The sequence below is a fragment of the Trichechus manatus genome, unplaced genomic scaffold (assembly GCF_000243295.1).
Source record: "Trichechus manatus latirostris isolate Lorelei unplaced genomic scaffold, TriManLat1.0 scaffold00037, whole genome shotgun sequence".
NCBI lineage: Eukaryota > Metazoa > Chordata > Mammalia > Sirenia > Trichechidae > Trichechus > Trichechus manatus.
The window spans coordinates 19,355,213-19,379,494 of NW_004443973.1; the positions used below are offsets into that span (position 1 = coordinate 19,355,213).

The 24,282-nt window shown below is 35.0% G+C and overlaps 1 protein-coding gene across 7 annotated transcripts in view; it reads left to right on the forward strand.

The window, feature by feature from the left end:
• The window catches only part of LOC101356871 (sodium channel protein type 3 subunit alpha), a 96,544-nt gene extending 73,564 nt beyond the window's left edge, over positions 1-22,980 (forward strand). For all 7 annotated transcript variants that reach the window (XM_012555295.1, XM_004375572.1, XM_004375569.1 and 4 more), the window contains 10 exons: positions 1,921-2,041; positions 3,149-3,303; positions 4,084-4,257; positions 10,359-10,481; positions 12,779-13,051; positions 14,088-14,141; positions 14,965-15,102; positions 16,190-16,294; positions 17,970-18,240; positions 19,139-22,980. In XM_012555295.1, the coding sequence (XP_012410749.1) occupies positions 1,921-2,041; positions 3,149-3,303; positions 4,084-4,257; positions 10,359-10,481; positions 12,779-13,051; positions 14,088-14,141; positions 14,965-15,102; positions 16,190-16,294; positions 17,970-18,240; positions 19,139-20,334 (2,610 nt within the window). In that variant the 3' untranslated portion in view covers positions 20,335-22,980. The remainder of the gene's footprint in view (positions 1-1,920; positions 2,042-3,148; positions 3,304-4,083; positions 4,258-10,358; positions 10,482-12,778; positions 13,052-14,087; positions 14,142-14,964; positions 15,103-16,189; positions 16,295-17,969; positions 18,241-19,138) is intronic.
• The last annotated feature ends 1,302 nt before the right edge of the window (positions 22,981-24,282 follow it).

Sequence of the window (24,282 nt, forward strand, 5' to 3'; positions counted from 1 at the left end):
TTATAATAGTGGTCTAATACAATATTTGTCCTTTTGTGACTGACTAAATTCACTCAGCATAATGCCTTTCAGATTCCTCCATGTTATGTTTCACGGATTCATCGTTGTTCTTTATCGTTGCGTAGTACACCATTGTGTAAATATATCATAATTTGTTCATCCATTCGTCCGCTGATGGGCACCTGGGTTGTTTCCATCTTTTTGCTATCGTGAACAGTGCTGCAATGAACATGAGTGTAGCAGCTGAAACTCTTAACCACTATGCCACCAATTTGTACAGTGGATATTATTGCTGCCACTCATCAAAAGCCATAGTGTCTACTGCAGAAAGCACCAGTGAACTTGGAAGAGAAGAGGTGGTTGCTGAGTCTAAATAATTATCCAATATATTCTTGGTTACACCAGAAACTACTGCAATTCTATCCAGCCGTAGCTTTCCTAAGCCTTTCTTAAAAAGAATAAAGATACCCTGACTGTAAGAAGCAGAAAAATCTTAGGAGAAAAAAATTTACGTGTGGCTTTCCCACTTCTCTAAGAACCAGAGGAATTTAATGGTAGAAATTCTTGTACTATAATGATCCTGAGAACCATCAGTCAAAAATGATGGCCTAAATTCTTTGTTTAGCATACTCAAGACAAGGAGGTATACTACATTACAGAATTATATTTTGACTTAAAGTAATTATGATAATATATTTAGTTGGTCATGGCTAATGTCACCCACAAAGTAACACCACAAAAACGGTCATCTGGATACTACTCTTCTATTTACATTCTAAAATATTAAATTACATTTGCATTATGATTTCAATAAATCAGGAATTCTGAGCCAAATTTTCCCCAATATACTTGTGTTTAGGGAGTCGTTTAGACATTTCTGAATAATACATTAACTTTTTTAGAAGATTAGGGCAGAGTTACCCTGCCACTTAGTTACTGAAATTAATGGGTTTTTTTAAAATCACTAATATGTCCACGCACTATCCTTTCATTCTAGATTGTGCTGTGTGTCATGTCTTTGCATCAGTTTTCGTAAAACACTGCACATTCCTAATGTCTTCCCAAGTGGTCTCGGAGTTCTTACTAGATATTTATTCATGTAACGTTAAAGTGGCTCTTTCTAGCCATGTGGCATATCACAATGATTTATTTAAAGGAAAAATTCACAGCTCCTAATCAACATCCCTACAGATTCTGGACAACGACATTTAGGAAGAAATTTCCATTTCATCTAGAATCTTTGGAAGTATCAAATTCATTTCAGCAGTTAAAAAAAAAAAAAAAAAAGAACAGGAGATCCATCATTTTTCTGCTAGTAACGTAAGAAGAAAATTATGTAAGCCAGAGAAAAATATAGCTCAAAGTTGAAATATAATGACCGTGACTAATGTTAATGTGCTGCTCTTCCTTTCTAAAATTACAGAAACATGGACAGTACTTAGAAACAACTGGTAATGTTCTTTGCCCTCTAAAAAGTTCCATCTGAAGAGGTAGAAATTACAATTTGATTTGATGCCTTTTAATTAATATAATCAGTAGTAGATGTCAGCATATCAAATTTTTATCAAACTATCCTGGTTGGGCCTGAGTACTAATTTATTATAATATTTTGGTATGGCATTCATATACAAGTAGAGATCATAAAACAAGTTAATCAGTATTATCTATCCTTTCCAAATTACCCACACGGTATGCTATCTAACCTTAATATCAGAAATTGTATGTACAAATCAGGTCAATAGTTACATCGTTTTAAATATTAGGTCTTTTAACTATGTGAAATTATTAGCACATAATTATCAGTGATGTTAATAGTGTCAAAGGCTACCACTGCCATTTTTCCACACTATGACAGAGCTTTTCCAAATAGCTGAATAAAAGGGGAGAAAAATCTCATCTTTGCAATGGTTTTGTTTCCAGAAACTAAATGCAACCAGCTCATCTGAAGGAAGCACAGTTGATGTTGCTCCACCCCGAGAAGGTGAACAAGCAGAAATTGAACCTGAGGAAGATCTTAAACCAGAAGCTTGTTTTACTGAAGGTAAACACGCTCTAATATGATTAAATGCAATCTCCCCTCATTCATCATTCCTTAAGCAGATTGAATGTACCTCATTTAAAGGAAATATTTAAAATAAATGGTGAAGGCATGCTTAACTTTGTTTTCCTCTTCAATCTATCTATATTTCCATAGTATACTTTAGTAGCAGCTGTGCCTGGACAATTTAGCTGATGTGAAGTCTCTTCTTTCATCCTCTACAATGTGGGGAACCGAACACTATGAGATAAATGGCATTCTGCAGTGTTCTCATTTATACTTTACTCCCTTCAGACCTCATTGGCAATGGAGTGGTTTAATTTATAGATGCTACAATAAACAGACGCCATCCCTTACACTTTCAAATGTGGTTAATTTGTGCTGTGGCCAGAGCTGTTTTTGGATATAGACTGTTACAGAGCCTTGTCAGGCAGAACTGTAATTGTTCTCACAGCGACCAGTACAGTGTCTTGCACACAGATCAATAAAGATTTGTTGATTTGATGTAAGTGGATTTAACTTGATGAGTAGTAGCTCAGAGAGTTAAAGTAGAAGAGTAGTTGGAAGTCAGAAATAATATGAAAGCTAAGAGGGGGAGTACAAAGGAATAAGATACTGACTGACAAGATGAGTCATAGGTGTGACTAAGGAAAGCAGTGAGGCTGAAAATAAATTAGCTAGGGAAAATTGACAGTGGCTGATACCTGGGGGGAGAGGGGGATTTTCTCTGCATGTGAAAAAGGGAGTAAAAATCTAGACTCTCATCAAAATATGAAGAACATGTAATTTTGTCCCAAACCTGAGAGGTATACCTGGACCCTATTTCCATCAGTGGCCTTAAGCTAAAGAGAGATCCTGACTGTCTTGAAGAAAAAAGCCATTTAAACCCAAACTATGCTAGGAAAATTAATTCCTTAAATTCTAGGTGGCTGGCTGAATATACAAGTCTGGGAATAATTCACTGTACAGGGGGGATGCTGAGGTAACAAGGCAATGAGGTAGTGAGTTGTCCTATAAAATGAACAACTGGGGCAGAAGGCAAGATTTTTTTTTTCTTATTTAAGATTAAAATATACGTTTTTAATTTATTATATTGAATTTTATTTTTAGGATGTATTAAAAAGTTTCCATTTTGTCAAGTAAGTACAGAAGAAGGCAAAGGAAAAATCTGGTGGAATCTTCGAAAAACCTGCTACAGCATCGTTGAGCATAACTGGTTTGAAACTTTCATTGTCTTCATGATCCTCCTTAGCAGTGGTGCTTTGGTAAGTGAAATGCACATTGGAGAGAATCAAATTCTAGAGAACAGATTATTCTCCAAAAATACCAGAAGCATTTACGAATTGAAAGAGAAAGTATATCTATGCCTTGCAAAGCTTGGCACCCAAGGGTTCAACTATGCAAAATTCAGAAGAGAACAAATCAGACCAATGAAAGAGCCAGATGGAATTTCTCATCTGATGTTTATCTAACAGATGTTTTTCTCACTGAGACAACCATTTGCACAAACATTCTGTAACTACGTTACCTTCCATGTCAAATACCATCCAGTTTTCCTCAATGATCATATTAACAAAATTTATGAAATAAGTGTATTTTGTTTTCTTCATATTTAATCAACTTATTCTTTCAAAAGAAGACAGATCATTCAGAGAATCATAGAAATTAATGCTGGAATAGGCCAACTGTATCCCTTATTAATGGAATTTCTGATCATTTTCTGAGTTCATAGTACTTCACTAAAAGCCTGTCTTTATAGCAGTAATTGTGATAGAGACTTTGGAGTGAGAGGCAGAGAAGAAAGTACATAGTAAATATTAAATTGTAAAGACATTGCAATTTGTAAAGACAATTAAAAAATGAAATTTTCTTGCCAACATTTTACCACTAAGTGTTCATCCTTTTTCTGGTGTTTATCAGTTTGTTTGCTATTAGCCATTATTTATTAAATTACTGCTTTGTGCTGTGTATTACAGTAAGCTATTTTATCAAAGGTTTGGGGAAGGCAAGCATTTAAGTAAAACAGAAAGTATTCTTGGTTACAGGCTTTTGAAGATATATACATCGAACAGCGAAAGACTATCAAAACCATGCTAGAATATGCTGACAAGGTCTTCACTTACATCTTCATTCTGGAAATGCTTCTCAAATGGGTAGCTTATGGATTTCAAACATATTTCACTAATGCCTGGTGCTGGCTGGATTTCTTGATTGTCGATGTAAGTATTCTGAGCAATTTTATGAAATTATTCTTAAAAGAGGCAAGCTTGACATTTCATATATTTTATGATTAAGACCTTGATTTTGGAGAACCTAGATTCAATAGGTGCTGTATCTATATGTGATGAAAATTTTTAAAAAAGAATTATTCAACAGATTGAGTTTTACTTTTCACTGTGATGCTTCAGGTTGTGTATCCACGGTTATGAAATCCCTACTTCCAGATAAAGATGAAGGTAGAGGCAATGTTCTGGAGTATTCTAACCATTCCATCCTCCATCCCTAGCAGTCCTCCAGAAATAAACAAGACTGTATAGCAAAGGAGATTTTTTTTGTATGAATTATCTAATGATTTAACTGTTTTCCATTTCACATATGAATGTAGACATAAATGTTATCTTCTCAGAGCAGATGTCAAGGCATTTATGAAAAAAACTACTGATTTTTATCATATTATTAATACCTGAACATTTAAATGTTCATTATATGTGTCAGATTGAAGTATTTAAATAAATCCTCCAATGAGTGAAGTAGTTAAGCGTCAAGATGTGGAGTTAGGCTGTTTGCATTTGAGCTCCCCCTGCCAGTTTCTGGAGCCCTGGTAGCATAACGGTTAAGAGCTCTGCTGCTAACCAGAAGGTCAGCAGTTTGAATCCACCAGCTGCTCCTTGAAAACCCTATGGGGCGGTTCTACTCGGTCCTATAGCGTCGCTATGAGTCGGAACTGACTCAACAGCAACTGGTTTTTTAGATTCAATAATACTGATACAATTATGCAGTTTTTTTTAAAAAACTACTAAATGCAACAATGAGGAAAGTTCCATGGAAAAGGGTAAAGGTGGTCCTAAAAATGTGGACAGTGGTAAGAGAAAACAAAGAGTTTCTCTATACCAGAAGCAGAGAGCTCTTCTTTTTCTGAAAGTTAAGAATCACAAGGTAAGAAATAGTTAAACAATCTGTTAATTAACAGATCTAAGTGCTTAGCTTACTAACAGTTCAATTTTTTAAAAAATCTCCAAGAGAGGTTGTGGAGAGACTGGAGCACTTATATACTGTTGGTGGGAATGTAAAATGGTATAACCACTTTGGAAATCGATTTGGCGCTTCCTTAAAAAGCTAGAAATAGAAGTACCATACGATCCAGCAATCTTGCTCCTTGGAATATATCTTAAGAGAAATCAGAGCCATCACACAAACAGATATATGCACACCCATGTTCACAGCAGCACTGTTCACAATAGCAAACACATAGAAACAACCTAGGAGCTCATCAACCGACAAATTATGGTATATTCACACAACGGAATACTATGCAACGATAAAGAACAACGATGAATCCGTGAAACATAACATGGACAAATCTGGAAGGCATTATGCTAAGTGAATTTTGTCGTCACAAAAGGACAAATATTGTATTAGACCACTATTATAAGAACTCAAGAAAAGGTTTAAACACAGAAGAAAACACTCTTTGATGGTTATGAGGGTGGGGAGGGAGGGACAGGGGAATTCCCTAACTAAAATAGTAGACAAGAATTATCTTAGGTGAAGGGAAGGACAGCACACACTACAGGGGAAGTCAGCACAACTGGACTAAACCAAAGCTAAGAAATTTCCTGAATACAACCAAACACTTCGAGGGACAGAGTAGCAGGGGCAGAGGTCTGGAGACTATGCTTTCAGGGGACATCTAGGTCAACTGGCATAACAAAGTTTATTAACAAAATGTTCTGCATCCTACTTTGGTGGGTGGCGTCTGGGGTCTTAAAAGCTAGCGAGCAGCCATCTAAGATGCATCAATTGGTCCCAACCCCCCTGGAGTAAAGGAGAATGGAGAACACCAAAGTCACAAGGAAAACATTAGCCTAAGAGACAGAAAACATTAGTCCAAGAGACAGAAAAGGCCACATAAACCAGAGACTGCATCAGACTGAGATGAGAAGAACTAGATGGTGCCCGGCTACCACCAATGACCACCCTGCCAGGGAACACAACAGAGATTCCCTGTTGGAGCAGGAGAAGAGTGGGGTGCAGAACTCAAATTCTAGTGAAAAGACCAGACTTAATGGTCTGACTGAGACTGGAGGAACCCCAGAAAGCATGACCCCCAGACTATCATCCCAGCACTAAAACCATTCCCGAGGCCAACTCTTCAGACAAAGATTAGACTGGACTATGGGACATAAAATGATACTCATGAAGAGTATGCTTCTTAGCTCAAGTAGATACATGAGACTAAATGGGAAGCTCCTGTCCAGAGAAGAGATGAGAAGGCAGAGAGGGTTAGGAGCTGGTTGAATGGACATGGGAAATCGGGTGGAAAGGAGAAACGTGTTGTCACAGTATAAGGAGAGCAATTAGAGTCACATAACAATGTATGTATAAATTTTTGTATGAGAGACTAACTTCAATTGTAAACTTTCACTTAAACTACAACAATAAAAAAAAAATAATCTGCAGGAGGCAAAATCAAGACAGATTTAGGGTCAGGAATTAGGATAATTGTACTTTAGTCCCTTACTAGAGTAGATGTGATGAACTAATGTTAAATTAACCCATTTACTGCATCCATTCAGCCACATATCCACAGAGCCAATAAAGTAGATTTCCATTCTTAAATCAGTAGTTAGATAAGCCAATAGCTAATCAGATATTTACCATGTGAAGAGTTAGGTATAGGAGCCCTGTTCTGAATCCTGTTATCCTGGGGTGAGCAGTCATTGGAACATTGCCAATTATGGGATCTGTCTAACTTGCAACCTTTTTTTTTTTTTATTCCAAGTGATGGAGAGTCTCTGGGATAAAATGACATCTGGTTCTTTGTAGTCTGTGATAAAAAACAAGGTGCTATATGCACTATCTCTAGCTGTTTCCTAGCAATCATAAAGCACTTTATTTTTAGATCTAACACTTGCCAATATGAATCAATGATTGCCGTATGTGTGTATTCATTCTTTTTATCATTTTTGACAAGTCTAGGACAATCTAAATTCCCCCCACTTCCTTCCACACACACATAAATCTATAACCAAAATGTGTTTAACCCTTTAAAATGATGAAAAATCTGCCAAGTTGTTTTTAATAAAACAGAAATGACTTCACTATCCATGGCTGGTCTTTCACAAATAATACAGGTAAATCTCAATACTGCTCTGAAAAGTTATCCCTACAGGGAAGTTAAGAATATCCTTACAGGCTGAGGGCTGTGGAGACCATGGTCTTGTGGAACATCTAGCTCAATTGGCATAACGTAGTTTATGAAGAAAATGTTCTACATTCTACGTTGGTGAGTAGCGTCTGGGGTCTTAAAAGCCTGTGAGTGACCATCTACGATACTCCACTGGTCTCACCCCTTTGGGAGCATGAGAGAATGAAGAAAACTAAAGACACAAGGTAAAGATTAGTCCAAAGGACTAATGGACCACAACTACCACAGCCCCCACCAGACTAAGTCCAGCACAACCAGATGGTGGCTGGCTACCAACACTGACAGGGATCACAACAGAGGGTCCCAGACAGGGCTGGAGAAAAATGTAGAACAAAATTCTAACTCACAAAAAAAGACCAGACTTACTGGCCTGACAGAGACTGCAGAAACCTCGAGAGTATGGCCCATGGACACCCTTTTAGCTCAGTAATGAAGTCACTCCTGAAGTTCACCCTTCATCCAAAGATTAGACAGACCCATGAAACAAAACGAGACTAAAGGGGCACACCAGCCCAGGGACAAGGACTAGAAGGCAGGAGGGGACAGGAAAGCTGTTAATAGGGAACTTAAGGTTGAGAAGGGAGAGTGTTGACATGTTGTGGGGTTGTTAACCAATGTCATAAAACAATATGTATACTAACTGTTTAATGAGAAGCTAGTTTGTTCTGTAAATCCTCATCTAAAGTACAATTGAAAAAAAAAAGTTCAGTGTGTTTTCTGCTTTAAAAAAAAGAATATTCTTACATTCTGCAGCTGGAATGTATTTTAAAGAGTATCTAGCCTTAATTATAGACACTAGGAAACTGAAGCCTCAGTTTAAATAATTTTCCCGAGATAGCACAACTACTTAGTAACAAAGAAAACCCAGAGATGATAGTCTTCCACCTCCTTCTGCCCCAAAGTACTGGTGGTCAACTTTTTCAAAAACTGCAGCAAGGTCAAGTAATATATAAGTACAAAGAATTGACAATTGGATTTGGCAAGATAGAGGTCATTGGTTTCATGGACAAAGACAGCTCAAGGAAGTGACAGGGATAAAATCCTGACTGGCAATTTATGAAAAGAATGGTAAATGGAGAGATAGAGGCAGTAAGTATGATAATTCAGGTTGGAATCATGGAGGACAATTCAACCCATGCCTCTGTCTGCCAGAATATTGTGCTAGATGGACCACTTGTTCTGATTCAATATGATGATTCTTTTCTTCTTATCCAAAGGTCAGAAATGTACTATCATCATGTAAAAACCACTATACTATAAATGCTATTGTTGGCCACAAAATGAACTAAATACATAATCATAATTTATTGGAAAAATTTGAGAATTCTTGTGGTTTTTATGGATTTTAAATGTCAACCCTGGGAAAATTCATCTAAGCATCTATCATCAGATCAGCTTTGGCTCTAAATTATCCGAAAATGCTAATGTGCCCCCCATACTCCAGTAAAAAATTCAACCACTGTAAAATATTTTTTGCCCACAGGTGATTTCCACTTTACAGATAGCACAGGTTGCTGATGTGGCTTGATCTTCGCCATTCTGAATCTCTCTTCCTGCTTGTTCAGGGGCTCCTTAGAATCCCCATCTGCTGCTCCACTGAGGTGAACAAAAGCAGAATAGGGACACTTTCTGATCCCAATATGTATTTTGAATTGCCAGCAGCTTTTAGAACCTAGTGGTTCCTGCCTTGGATCTTGATATTTATTCTTGACATGTTGGCATCCTCAGTAATGAGGCTAGAATTATTGCTGTTAGTAGCAGTAGTAGTAGTAGCATAATTTGATGCCTAACACTTCAAAACCACTTACTGTGAGAACAGGTGATTATGATCAATCAAGCATGAACCACTGGTAAAGGAGATTAAATGGGTGTAACACAGAGATTAAGAGCAGGTATAGTATAGTAGTTAAAATATGGTTTCAATGTCAGATCTTTTGGGTTCAAGCCCCAGCTCCACCTCTTATTAACTGTACACTTTTTTTTCTCACCAGTGAAAGAGAGTAACAGTACCTACTTCTTAGGATTTATACATAGGAGCCACTCTGGAGAGAGCCTATCATATAGTAAATGTTCAATCAGTGTTATTATACTGAAGGAAAATCAAAGCAAATAAAGTCCCTCCCCCGAAAGACATGTCTTCTTTAATCATTCATATATGTAAATATTATTAGCATATGTGTAAATATCAAAAAGTTGTATGAAAACTCTGAATGAGATATACTGTATTCTAAATCATAAGTTCTGTAGTTTGGATGAAAATCTCTTAATTATTATGAAACTCCAATATGATCTGGTAAATTGTTTTTCCAGGTAAAATTTTTCCCTTGTTTATTTATCCAGCACATATTGACTAATATATTTTCAACCAGACAGTATTAGGCATTTCATTTTATGTAAGTAATGTTTTATCCAAGCCTATAAAAAGTTTATGTGACATGGAAGGGTAGATAAGATATCTAACTCAACTAACTGCATTGTAAAGTAAATGTCTCCAGTAGACATAACCAAGATGCTATGTAAATTCAGGAAAGAAACATTACTTCTAGTCAATGATACTAAACACAGCTCCATGGAGAAGCTGGTCTGTGAACCAAATCCTGAATTATTAGTGGTATATAGGCAGGTTGAAATGGGCCCCCATAGGGCAAAATATCTAAATGGAGGGCTTCATAAATGTTTATTAAAAAACCAGAAAGGACTCTGGTTTCACTGGTAAGGAAAGCAATAGTATGAGACAAGGCTAGCAATGTAAGATGATCCCACTATGTGGAAGATCAAGGCTCCCAAGATAAAAACTACTTGATCAGCACTAAAGAATAGATACCACATCCTATGCCTTTGGTAAACAGTTTATTTCTTGGTGGTAATGATCAATGTTTTTTTCTTTTGTAGGTTTCTTTGGTTAGCTTAGTAGCCAACGCTCTTGGCTACTCAGAACTTGGTGCCATCAAATCCCTACGGACACTACGAGCTTTAAGACCTCTAAGAGCCTTATCCCGATTTGAAGGCATGAGGGTAAGATGAATAAAAGCACTTCAGTGTTTCATGTTAAAAAAATACATGTAGGTAATGATTTAGAGGCAGAAGGGTGCTATACTTTTCTGATACTTATTTCATAGAGTCACAGAATTTCAGAGCAGGAATCTTTGAGATCATCTAAGCTTAGTCTCTAGGAACTCAGATTTATTTAAAGAGGCCCTCCAAAATTGTTTTAGGCAGAACCAGGACTAGAATCCTAGTCTTCTGATCAGAGTTCAAGGATGTTTCCACAGCATCTGAAAACCATGTGCTGCCAGTTATTTCCTTTCATTGCCTACATGCTTTTGAATGACTGTGTACTACTGAAATTCATCCTAGAAGTAGTTTTTTTTTTCCTTCCTCTCAATAGACATTTTGATTCGTCAAAAATTATTGGTAATGAATGAAAAGTAGAATAGTTTTTTTGTGTACGTATGCCTTACTTCTTGAATTAATATCAGTAATACAAATAGCTCTTGTACAATAAAAGAGCTTTAAATTGTAGCCTCTAATAAACCTATATATTCTAAGCAAAGTAGGAGGTTAGGATAATTACCTAGGCATTTCAGGCAAACCCTGAGATTTGTTTTGTAGATCTCTCTTTTAACTGAGCATTCTGAATGAGATTCACTTTTTCCACAGTGCTTGTATTTTCCTCTTCAACGCTCTTCCTTAGTGTATATTTTATGTGTCTAAACAAAATACTCACTTATATAGCTTCAAAACCACTTTCCAAGCCCCTCAAAATACTGTTTAGGGAAAAGGCCAGCTTTATTTAATCCAACTTGCATATGCACATGGATATTGAGTTCCTTCTAGGGCATAAGGCCTTTCTGTTAGGAGGTGGTTTGTTTGGGGCAATAAAAACACTTCAGCCTTAATTTTAAATTTCACTCACCAAAGCAAATGAAACCACTCTCCAGACTTTCCAGGAGCCTTGTAAGAACATATTTGCCTTTTACATTATAGTTTTATTGCCATTGCTCCTTGCTAAACAAAGTTATAAGAAAAAAATCATAAAAATTATTACACAATTTCAACTTCTTTTCACAGCAATCTTTTACAGTTACTTATATTACTTAAGCCTTTATCTGGTTGTATCATTTCATATTTCTTGTTCTTTTTTGTGAGGAGATAGAAATTGAACAAAATTAAATATAAATTTTTTCTAACCTGAAAATATTCTAAATTTTGCATTTTTAATTCAGTTGATTGGCAGAATTTACATTTCCACTGTAAAATATGGTAAAATGCATCATGCATTTATTTAACAATAAAAGACCTAATGGATGTCACTTTACACAAATTTAAGTTAGGGAAAAAACCAGTAAGTATAATAAATGCGACTTAATTTAAAAAATTAAAGTAACATAGGAAATGTTTCAAATTTGAATTTCAGGTTTTGACATGTCAATGTAAAAATTTAAAATTCCTTGGTATCAATTTCTAAAATGTTCACAGTATTTTAAAACAATAGTTTCATTTAAGATCATTGCTTAATAAAATCATCCAATATGAGTAGATTCAATTAGGTAAGAAAAGATAGTTTCCACTTTCTAGTGATTTCAAAATACATCTTTATCTCTTCTGAACTTCATGAAAGAAAAAGTGACTGAATTTCCTCTTCAAGTAGTAGGTCAGCCTGGGTTGGTAAAGCAACATGTGTCCCAACTGAACATTTAAGAGATAGTGTAATAGTAATGGGAACATAGTCAATACTTTTATGTTCAAAGAAAAATTCAACTTCATTTCCTAATTTAATATACTTTTTTATTGGGATTTACCAAAATGGGGCGGGGGGGAGGACCTTATAAATTCCTAATCCTAGTCCTCATAGTCATAAAAAAGTAACTTAATCTGAGGATACAGATTTAAATCATTTCTGATACTTTATTTGTAAAGGATTTGGTTAATCAGTTTTTCAAATCATCAACCATTCATTAAAATTAAAATATATTGCTAAGTGATGATCATTTCTTCTGTTGCATTTAATGTATCTTTCTTTCTTTTTTCCCCAGCATACATTTTCTGACTCCATCTTACTCTATCAGGTTTTTATTTCTTTTCACACTTTGGCACATTTTGCTTTCCATAAATCCTTTAGCTCTATAGTTGTGTCACTGTTTGTTTTCCCTTATCAAATGTGTACTAGAAAATATCAGAAGAAACAACTTTTTCACCGAGATTTTTATTTAACTTTGTTCAAACTCATTTTAGTACTCAGTAAATAAATGTAAGGAATGGTTTCCATCTTAACGATTTGTAAACTGCCTTCTTCCCATTTTCTCTTGTAGGTGGTTGTGAATGCTCTTGTTGGAGCAATTCCATCTATCATGAACGTGCTGCTAGTTTGTCTCATCTTCTGGCTGATTTTCAGCATCATGGGTGTGAATCTGTTTGCTGGCAAGTTTTACCACTGTGTTAACATGACTACGGGTGACATGTTTGAAGTTAGTGAAGTCAACAATTTGAGTGATTGTCAGGCTCTTGGCAAGCAAGCTCGGTGGAAAAATGTGAAAGTGAACTTTGATAATGTGGGTGCCGGCTATCTTGCATTGCTTCAAGTGGTAAGTGGCCACTGTATACGTTTTGAAAACTTTTTCAAAATATCTCAAGCAAGATTATTTCTCAGACTTTCTTTATTTGAATGATTAATATTTGACAGTAAAAAAGTAGTTTATGATAAAAAAAACCAGTTGCCATAGAGTTGATTCTGACTCTAGCAACCTCATGTGTATCAGACTAGAACTGTGCTCCTAAGAGTTTTCAATAGCTGATTTTTTGAAAGTATACTGTCCGGCCTTTCTTCCGAGGTGCCTCTGGGTGGAGTTGAACCTTCAACCTTTCATTTAGCAACCAAGCACACTGTTTGCACCACCCAGTTTTTTATAATGCCCATATTACTTTGACTTGATTGTAAAGAAGATGTTTTGTATAGTAATTTTAGAATGCATTTTCCCTAGTGTTAAGGTTTTAGCATGTTTTTAATGTGATTTTACTGCTTCCTGTTTTGTTTGTTTGACTCGTGTTGTATTATTGAACCCTAATGAACACTATTATCATTTTTAGTTACCTGAAGCAATCATAGCCAAAAGAGCAATTTTACATATTAAAATAACAGTGTAAATATTGTATTTATGGATTAAATATGTGAATCATTAGCCAGATAATTTATAGTACCAGTGTATAAGGAGTATGACTGTACTATGTGTGTAAATTTGTATCTTATGGGCTGGATTTTAAAATGTGTAATGTTTAATAATTTTGATCTAACTGAGCTGTGTTTAAACAAAACCATAGGTTTGAATCATAGAATTTTCTTTTAGAATGAAAGAGATTTGAGACTGAGATGGGAATTTCAGGAATCAAGCCTTTAGTCTACCATTGGGTATTAAATTTTAGTGTAGAATAAATGGAATGTCTTCCAAGAGAAACAAAGGAAATGAAGTTCTTGACTCTAAATAAAAATCTCGTTCTATAACAAAATTTCAAAATATTGCACAAAAAAACTATTTGTAATAACACTCTCAGATTTTCATCTAGTAAAATGCTATATTTTTGTATGAGGTTTTTATGCTGAATTCAGATGTATGTTATTTGTAGGCCACATTTAAAGGCTGGATGGATATTATGTATGCAGCTGTTGATTCACGAGATGTAAGTATCATTCAGATACTATTGATAGCTACTAGAATTTCCATGGTGAATATTTGTGATAATTTAACTACAGACCCAGAAATTTTATTAGATGAAATTAGATATTTACCACTGCATATAGAAATGATCCTTTTCAGCCAATACACTTTAATTTGGATGATATTTTAGTTAATATATGTCTAATATATATGTTTAATATGGAGGCATATCTAACTGGATATCCATGGATCAGAAGACATCAGATTGGCACCATAGATGAAACTATTCATAGTGGGAAAAATGCTCATTTGGGGAGTAAGTTGTCTCTCCCTGTCCCTAGAGAGTATGACAAGCCTGAGTCTGTGAAGCAGCTTCTAAGAATATCATAATACAGAAAAGCAAGCAAGTTTTGTGAAAACTTGATTTTGAAAATAGAAATAAAAATAATTCCTCAGAACATATCTGTTTATGCTGAATTTTCCTCTTAGAAGTTGATGTTCTGATACCAGGAGCCAGCATTTCCAAACTCAGATTTAAAATATTATTAAAAAAAAAAAAAAAAGACTACTAGACTCAAAATGTTTTACCCTGTTTATATCATTGTTATGTACTCTAACGAATATGCTACAGGTAAGACACAATGGGAAAACAGATTCAAGATCATAAAATATAAACCTTCATTATACTAGACTATGCTAGCTTGAAAAAAGAATTGTTTTTGTAGATTTTCCAAGGCAAGGCAAAAGTAGTTTTTATATTAAGTATCAACACTCACCAAATCGTAATGCTAGCCTAAGTATTCATTGTGATTTTAAATTTTTTTTATATTTTCAATATTATTTAGGTTAAACTGCAGCCTGTATATGAAGAAAATCTGTACATGTATTTATACTTTGTCATCTTTATCATCTTTGGGTCATTCTTTACTCTGAATCTGTTCATTGGTGTCATCATCGATAACTTCAACCAACAGAAAAAGAAGATAAGTATTCCTCAGCTCTCACCTTTTTGAGGTTTTGTTTGTTATGCAACCAAATATCCCAGATACTTGTAGTCTAGGCAGACTTAGATCATTTTTACATTATTTTTCAGCTTACTGCATGGTCAACTTAGCTACAGCGGATTCCATCCACTACTCTGGCTTCTCTCCAGGTTCATCTTCTGCAGAGCTGCTGTAGTGTTCTTTCTGACACATAAATGTGACCACTGCTTCAAAATTTCCAACACTGGAAATATAACTCAGCTTACAGAAATTTTCAAGAACTACCTTCACTCCATTTTCCAGCTTCATCCTCTCCCACACCTCATTCTCTACATGTACTTCCATACTCCCAGTCACTATCCATCTACCCACCACCACCATCATTTCCTGTTATGCACACTATTATCCAGCTACATTAAATGTTCGACCCTTTCCTGAACAAGCTGTGCTCTTTTACTTATGACTTTCCTTGTAATATTTTGTCTTCCTGGAATGCTTTTCCTAGCAAATCCTTAATTGTCCTTTAAGGCTTACCTTAAATGTGCCTTCCTCTGCAAAGCCTATCTCTGAGTCTCTAAGTTTATTGTTGCCTCAGCAGTGCACCTTTTTTTTTTTTTTTGGCATACCTCTATGCACTCTCCAACTTTGGTTTTAGTTTTGTAACTCACTTAGGGTTAAGACACTCTGTCTTATATCTCTATGTAATTCTTATAGCCAGCACATTGTCTAGCATACAGGAACTTCTCAAAAACTGTTGAATAAAAAAATAAAACTGTCAACAGTGAAATGAATGAAGAAAACATTATTTGATTCATGAAACTATATTTGAGCCTCTTGAGCCTCCTTCTAACCATAGAAAAATTAAACTAAGATCCTGTGCTATTCAGAATTGATTATGGATCTTGCATAATGTTAAGTATTCAGAATTTCACATAAATGGGAAAAGCAGAATAAATCTATATGAAGCAGAGTAATACTAATTTAAATATTGAGAAAATATTAAAGGAGAAAACTCAGAAATATTTTTTATAAAAGTACGATTATAACGCACATTGGGATTGTAACCAGTTTTATACTATGTCTTTACTTTGGAGGTCAAGACATCTTTATGACAGAAGAACAGAAAAAATATTACAATGCAATGAAGAAACTTGGATCCAAGAAACCTCAGAAACCCATACCTCGGCCAGCAGTAAGAATTACTCATCTTCTCTAACATTCCACAGCCATATTCCCATGTGGGCAATACTATGAATCAAAATGTATTGGGAGGTATCACCACTATAGATCCCTAATTATAAAGTTCACACTGTGTAACACAGTTCACAACTGCTGTACTTAATAAGGATTAGCAAATTCTTAAAAAGGAGGTAATATGAAATATCTTTTCTACAATATAAAAACAAACATACTTGAAGCTTATAACAGACAGATAAAAGACGATTAATTTAAATTAAAAGTCTGCGCTTTTTTTCTTTATGGTTTGGCAGTTAAAAACCTCTAACCCTGGGTTTCCAGTAACCACCTCCAAAAGAGGCTTCACCCTTTTACTGCAACCTACTGCTACCGACAACACATCTGACTCCTGCTCCTCTCATCTTATTATATGGCACTCAGTTGTCCTTTTAAAGAGATGGAAGTTTCCAACCTCCCCATGCCATCCTCATGGTCTCCCTCTATGCTATTTGTTTTGTTCACTCTTATGACTAAAAAATATCCCTAAATGTTTTAGAAATGAAAAGAGTGTTATCAAAATAGCTTATTGGTTCACCAAATACACTAAAAAAAGAAAAAGACTTATTTAGAGTGTATACTCTGTAGAGCTTCACAATAACAGGAAGACATACTGAGCTGTGCTCTAACTCATCTATTCTCTGAGATAGGTAAGAAATAAGGATACTGAAGCCCAAAGAAGATAAGTATCTTACACAAAATCACAAAGCCTATAATTGCCAATAACTAGACTTGAAATCTCAGGACTCCTATGACTGACTTCACTTTACCATATCTTTAAGAATGGTTGCAGCTAGGGTGTGTGTGTGGGGGCGAGGGGAAGAAGGTACACAGAAGGTACTTACTGAAGATCACTTAAATATTATAGTTAATAGAAGAAAAGATGGTCAGTTCAAGTTTGGTTTCTGGTAAGCCAATAAAACTTTATTTTATACTAAATTATTAAAAATTTCTGTCTTTAATAACTATATTCAATAGTCATATAGATATAGGAATAATTAAAAAGCATGAGGTTCTGAAGTCACTTAATAAAACAAAGAATACATATTTTTAAAAAATTTTTAAAACAACAACATGTATTTTTGTTAAAGCATAGGTTAAGAAGGAGAGATGAAGAGAGAGATACATAAATTAGCAAAGACAGACACACAGTTAGAAGAAGTAGAATGAAATAGAAAAAAGACCAACATATCTGGAGGGTGAGAGGGAAATAAGATATAAACCAAAATTTCTAAAATACTGATAAGTGAATTAGAGTATTCATCCATTCTAAAAGTCTGTCTATATAAACCTCCTTTGTAAATCTTCATTATTGATTGTCATTTTAAAAAATTACCATAGTAATTAAAATCATGCAAAGCCTATACATGTTATCAACCAGTTGCTACCAATTTGTCTTATTCAACTTTCTCTTCCCATGGAACCTAAATGAACCAAATTTGTTCTGTTCTTAATCACTTTTTTTTTTCTTTTTTGTTAACATGAACAGAAATAGAGCTCACAAAAATGTGGTAATGAGAGAAGGATGCTTATCTTGTGGTCAGATGTGGAAGGACTTTAGTAATATTACTGGATAATTATTTGTGAAATATAAGTATTATTAACATTTTCTCTCTCCTTCTCTCTCTTTCTAGAATAAATTCCAAGGAATGGTCTTTGATTTTGTAACTAGACAAGTCTTTGATATCGGCATCATGATCCTCATCTGCCTCAACATGGTCACCATGATGGTGGAAACTGATGACCAGAGCAAATACATGACCCTCGTTTTGTCCCGGATCAACCTCGTGTTCATTATCCTGTTCACTGGAGAATTTGTGCTGAAGCTCATCTCCCTCAGATACTACTACTTCACCATAGGCTGGAACATCTTTGATTTTGTGGTAGTGATTCTCTCCATTGTAGGTAAGAATGATTTACTTACTAAGAGGTGTAGTTGCAGGGAAATGACTTCCCCAAGGCCTGACAGCTATGTGACATGGAAGTTAGACCTGAGGATCCTAATTGGTATAGATCTAAAGTTTAGTATTAACATGTTGGAATAAAAAGCCTGAAACCCAGGTTTACTGTCAAAATTTAGCGGGCAGAAACTATGCCAGAAATACTGGGTATGGGGAATGGATGAACAGGAATCAGACATTAGACACTCTCCTAGCCCTAAACAAAGTCACAGGCTAGGGGAAGAGATAGATATCTTTAAAAAAAATCATTATAATATAATTAGTACCACAAGAAGAGGAGATGAGAAGGCTTCCATCGGTGAGAATGATGATATCTGAGCTAGGTTTTGAAAGAAGAGTAGAGCTTTCACAGGAGAAAATGTGAGAGAGTGAATATAGTGCCACAGATCTAAAAACTTCAGCCTTAATTTCATGTCAAACATTGCACATTTTCCTCTAAATGAAGAAGTATCAATGAAAAACAGAAAACAATATATTCAGAGACTTCAGAAATAATCTTTGTTGGTAATTGGCACATTTTAAGTGTAGGAATAACTAATCATAATGATTGGATGTATATAATCTTAAATTGTCATGCCACTGTCTGAGATTTAATTTGTTGGACTTTGTAAGACTTCATATTGATATATAGAATCATTGAATAAAACTCTGTGTTTTCTTTAACTGCTAATATTAGGGAGTAGATCCAAAAATTTAGTAAAGGTCTTTACTCTGTTGTGTTCTACTCTTAAAGTGTATATGTTCAGTTACTAATTCGTTTATTCTATTGGCCTTGCAAAGATAAAGCATTCATATAAGCTTAAGATATTCACTGTTTATCTGTTTCCTCTATTTTTCCACAGGTATGTTTCTGGCTGAACTGATAGAAAAATATTTTGTGTCCCCTACCCTGTTCCGAGTGATCCGTCTTGCCAGGATTGGCCGAATCCTGCGTCTGATCAAAGGGGCAAAGGGGATCCGCACACTGCTCTTTGCTTTGATGATGTCCCTTCCTGCGTTGTTTAACATCGGCCTCCTGCTCTTCCTGGTCATGTTCATCTATGCCATCTTTGGAATGTCCAACTTTGCCTATGTTAAAAAGGAAGCTGGAATTGATGACATGTTCAACTTTGAAACTTTTGGCAACAGCATGATCTGCCTGTTCCAAATTACCACCTCTGCTGGCTGGGATGGATTGCTGGCACCCATTCTCAACAGCGCACCACCAGACTGTGACCCTGACGCAATTCATCCTGGAAGTTCAGTCAAGGGAGACTGTGGTAACCCATCTGTTGGGATTTTCTTCTTTGTCAGCTACATCATCATATCATTCCTGGTTGTGGTGAACATGTACATCGCTGTCATCCTGGAGAACTTCAGTGTTGCTACTGAGGAAAGTGCAGAGCCCCTGAGTGAGGATGACTTTGAGATGTTCTATGAGGTTTGGGAAAAATTTGATCCTGACGCGACCCAGTTTATCGAATTCTCCAAGCTCTCTGATTTTGCGGCTGCCCTGGATCCTCCTCTTCTTATAGCAAAGCCAAACAAAGTCCAGCTCATTGCCATGGATCTACCCATGGTCAGTGGTGACCGGATCCACTGCCTCGACATTTTATTTGCTTTTACAAAGCGCGTTTTGGGTGAGAGTGGAGAGATGGATGCCCTTCGAATACAGATGGAAGATCGATTTATGGCATCGAATCCCTCCAAAGTGTCTTATGAGCCCATTACAACCACTTTGAAACGCAAACAAGAGGAGGTATCTGCTGCTATCATTCAGCGTAATTTCAGATGTTATCTTTTAAAGCAAAGGTTAAAAAAGTTCTCAAGTGAATATAAGAAAGAGGAAATCAAAGGGAGAATTGACTTACCTATAAAAGAAGACATCATTATTGACAAATTAAACGGGAATTCCACCCCAGAGAAAACAGATGGAAGTTCTTCTACCACCTCTCCTCCTTCCTATGATAGTGTAACAAAGCCAGACAAAGAAAAGTTTGAGAAAGACAAAACAGAAAAAGAAAGCAAAGGAAAAGAGGTCAGAGAAAATCAAAAGTAAAAAGAAACAAATTATCTTTGTGATCAATTGTTTACAGCCTATGAAGGTAAAGTATACGTGTCAACTGGACTCCCAGAGGAGATCTATGCCAAACTGACTGTTTTAACAAATACTAATAGTCAGTGCCTATAACAAGACAGTGGCCTCTCTGTCACTGCAACTCTGTGAGACGGGGTATCAACACTGACAAGAGGTTGCTGTTTTCATTACCAGCTGACACTGCTGAGGAGAAACTCAATAGCTATCTAAACTGTAGGGATAGTTGTGCAAAGTGATAATTGTAACTACACCAAACACCTTTAGTACAGTACTTGCATCTACTCTATTTTTAACTTCCATATCTGCCATATTTTTACAAAATTTGTTCTAGTGGATTTTCCTCATCCCTAATTCATAGGTTGTCCATGACACTATGTTATTACTTTTGTAAATGAGGTTTAAATTGGGGAAAGTGTATAAGAACCCTGTATTCCTACTCCACAAGTCTCTCAAATAATCAGACAAAAGTGTTTTGCCTGAGCAATGAAATTTTTGCTCATAATCAGAAAAAAAAATTCTAATATCAACACAGTTTCAGGTACCTCCATTTTATAAACAGCTCTAATTTTGAACAGTGTTTTAGTCTGTTATGTTTGTTTATATCTGAACAGTTATGTGCCTGTAAAGTCTCCTCTAATTTTTAAAGGATTATTTTTATGCAAAGTATTCTGTTTCAGCAAGTGCAAATCTTATTCTAAGTTCCAGAGGTCTATATTTAATTTTGGTTAAATGCTTTCCAAAAAAGTAATTTAATAAATCTGTCCTAGAAAAGTATTTACAGTATTGCTTTAGAATAGTTGTTCCACTTCTGCTGCAGTACTGCTTTGCCATTTTCTGCTCTCAGCAAAGCTGACATTTTATGTCAGTTAAACACCCTCTGTTATGTAAATAGTTATTTTATCCTGTGGTGCATGTTTGGGCAAATATATATATAGCTTGATAAACAAATTCTATTAAATCAAATATGTACCACAGTGTATGTGTCTTTTGCGAGCTTCCAACAGGGATGTATCCTGTACCATTCATTAAACATAGTTTGAAGGCTATCACTAATGCATGTTAATATTGCCTATGCTGCTCTATTTAACTCAATCCATTCTTCACAAGTCTTGGTTAAAAGAAGTCACATGTTGGTGGTAGAGTGAATTTAAATGGTCAGCCAGCTCTCTGTCTACTATGTCAAGCAGAATAGTTTGAAGTTATTTTAAACACCTTTACTTTTGCATTTTTAATTCAACTTGACTGTCATATGGTGTCTCTCTAGATTTCAAGAAAACACACTACGTACTGCCTATTGTTAAGACCTATACTTCATATTTTGCTAAAAATATGCTCAAAACATGTTAAAATATAAATAATGTAAAAATATATTCAATTTTATTTGTCAGCATTTTGTACATAAGAAAATTATTTTCAGGTTGATGACCTGGCAATTTATTTTACTTTATGCTTTTGCTTTTTTTTTTTTTAATCACAATTCCAAACTTTTGAATCCATAAGAATTTTCAATGGATAATTTCCTAAAATAAAAGTTAGACAATGGGTTTTGTGGATTTCTTTGTTTGAATATATTTTTTACCAATCCAATAGGAGATAAATTTTCAAAAACTAAACCTAGATTATTTTCTACCAACTATGGTGGCCTCAAATATAACTCTTTAGTCATAAAGTTTTGTTTTGTTTTGTTTTTTTACTTAACTTTTGTAGTATTTGCTTATGCAGACTAGTCTTATTTTTTTAATTCCTGCTGCACTAAAGCTGTTACAGATATAATGTGGGCTCTGTCCTTATTAGCCATGAACAAAGTGGCAAAGTTGTGCAATTATCTAACATGATATAAATTTTTGTTTTTTGCACAAACCAGAAGTTTATATAAATTCCTTTTACAAAACTATTTACTTGTAGTGTACTGATGAACTGCATGCAGGGAATTACTATTACTAAAAGGAATGGTGAGCTACGTCATTATTGAGCCAAAAGAATAAATATTTCATTTTTTATTGCATTTAATTTCTTGGCCTCTGTTTTCTGTTTTTTTTTCACTGTTGGCAGTTTAAAAATATATATAATTAGTGAAACCTGTACCTGATTTGACATCTGTATACATAAAAGTTCACAGTAATTTTATAACAACCTAATGCATGATCCACCAAAGGATAATAGAGAATAAAGGCAACTGAATGGCATTTTTTTGAACATTTGTGTGTACAAAGGAGCAAGACCATGTGTTCTAACTTGCAGGTTCAATGTAATGCTTAATAGTAGCTACCCACAATGCCTATCAATTCCAATTAATTCCCTTGGCTTTAAGCACTCTAATCTCTTCTCAACGTAATTGGTGTCATCTCCCAATTTCTTGGTGGCTAGCAAGTGTTACAGAATTTGTTGTTTAAATACATTCTAAGGACTCCTATTTACACATAAAGTATTAATGGCGCAGTATTGAGAATTTATATTAACATTCTTTAGGGATACTTTAATTGATTTCAGATCAAAACCAAACTATTTTTAGAGAAAAAACTCAAGGTGTAAAGCATACTGTCTAAGACAACTTTGATCTAAATATGCACTTCATAATTTCCCCAAAATAAATAATATAAGGTGACTAATTAAAATTCATTTACTTCCTTCTGTTCAAGTCAGTTTAAAGAACAAGTAACCCACAGAGAGGCCAAGTATTACTTTCTTTATGTATCCTATTATATAATCATTAACTGAACCATCTTTTTTTGGCATGCAGTACGTCTAAATGATCATCTTCTAAAATAGTCAGATAAGCCTTTAGTCGAAAAGAGAGAATATTTTAAAAATACATCTATCTAGTTAAAGGATATTCCAAAAATACTGTTTACAATATGGAGCTGCAAATACAATTTAACTATTTTTTGAAATAACTACTTCCATAAGAAAAATTATTCTATTATTAGATATCATGGTAGACTTCTGTTTTGAAATAACTCTATAATCAATCAAATTGGCCATAAAAGAACCAAAACCCATTGCCGTGGAGTCGGTTCCTACTCATAGTGACCCTATAGGACAAAGCAGAACTGCCCCATCAGGTTTCCAATGCTGTGATCTCTACAGAAGCCAACTGCCACATCTTCTGCAGAGCATCCGGTAGGTTCGAACTGCTGATATTTTGGTTAGCAGCCAAGTGCTTAACCACTGCACCACCAGGGCTCCTTATAGAAAAAACAGTACTATGAAATTAAAGAAATTTAAATTCACCAATAAATTATACTAAGTGGCTGCTCTTTAGTAAAGAAAAGCGATTTGTATGAAGAGAAAAATGGGTATTATGGTTTTCAAATATCATAGCCAAAAGATAATGGCTATGTAAATGTAAGTGGCTTACTAATTTTCAAATAACTAGAACAAAATAAAATAACATGAAAACCATTCTTGTGCATTTCAAACTACTTAGTAGTAATAATAAAGTTTTTGCTGACCATTTTGGTGTAGTGGAAAAAGAACTGAACCAAGAGTCCTGATTACATAGCTTTTAATTCCAGTTCTAACATCAAATTAGCTGTGTGATATCAGGTAAATCAAATTCTGGTCCTCAGATCCCTCCTCTATTAAATGGGAATGTTGGATTGGGGATGTGGTCTCTAGGATACCTATAATCCTAAAATTTTATGTTCAAAATAAAATTGCATTGCCATTCAAAGTGAATAACTGCCTTAAAAATGGATAATATTTAATGAGAAAATGTGTATTAACAATATACCTTTAAAAACAATATTTAGATAACCATAAATGGACAGAATGACAACATTTTTTCTTGACCTTCAATTCCGACTCATGGCAACCCCAGGAGTGTCAAAGTAGAACTGTGCTCCATAGGGTTTTCAATGGCTGATTTTTTGAAAGTGGACTGCTAAGTCTTTCTTTCGAGGTATCTCT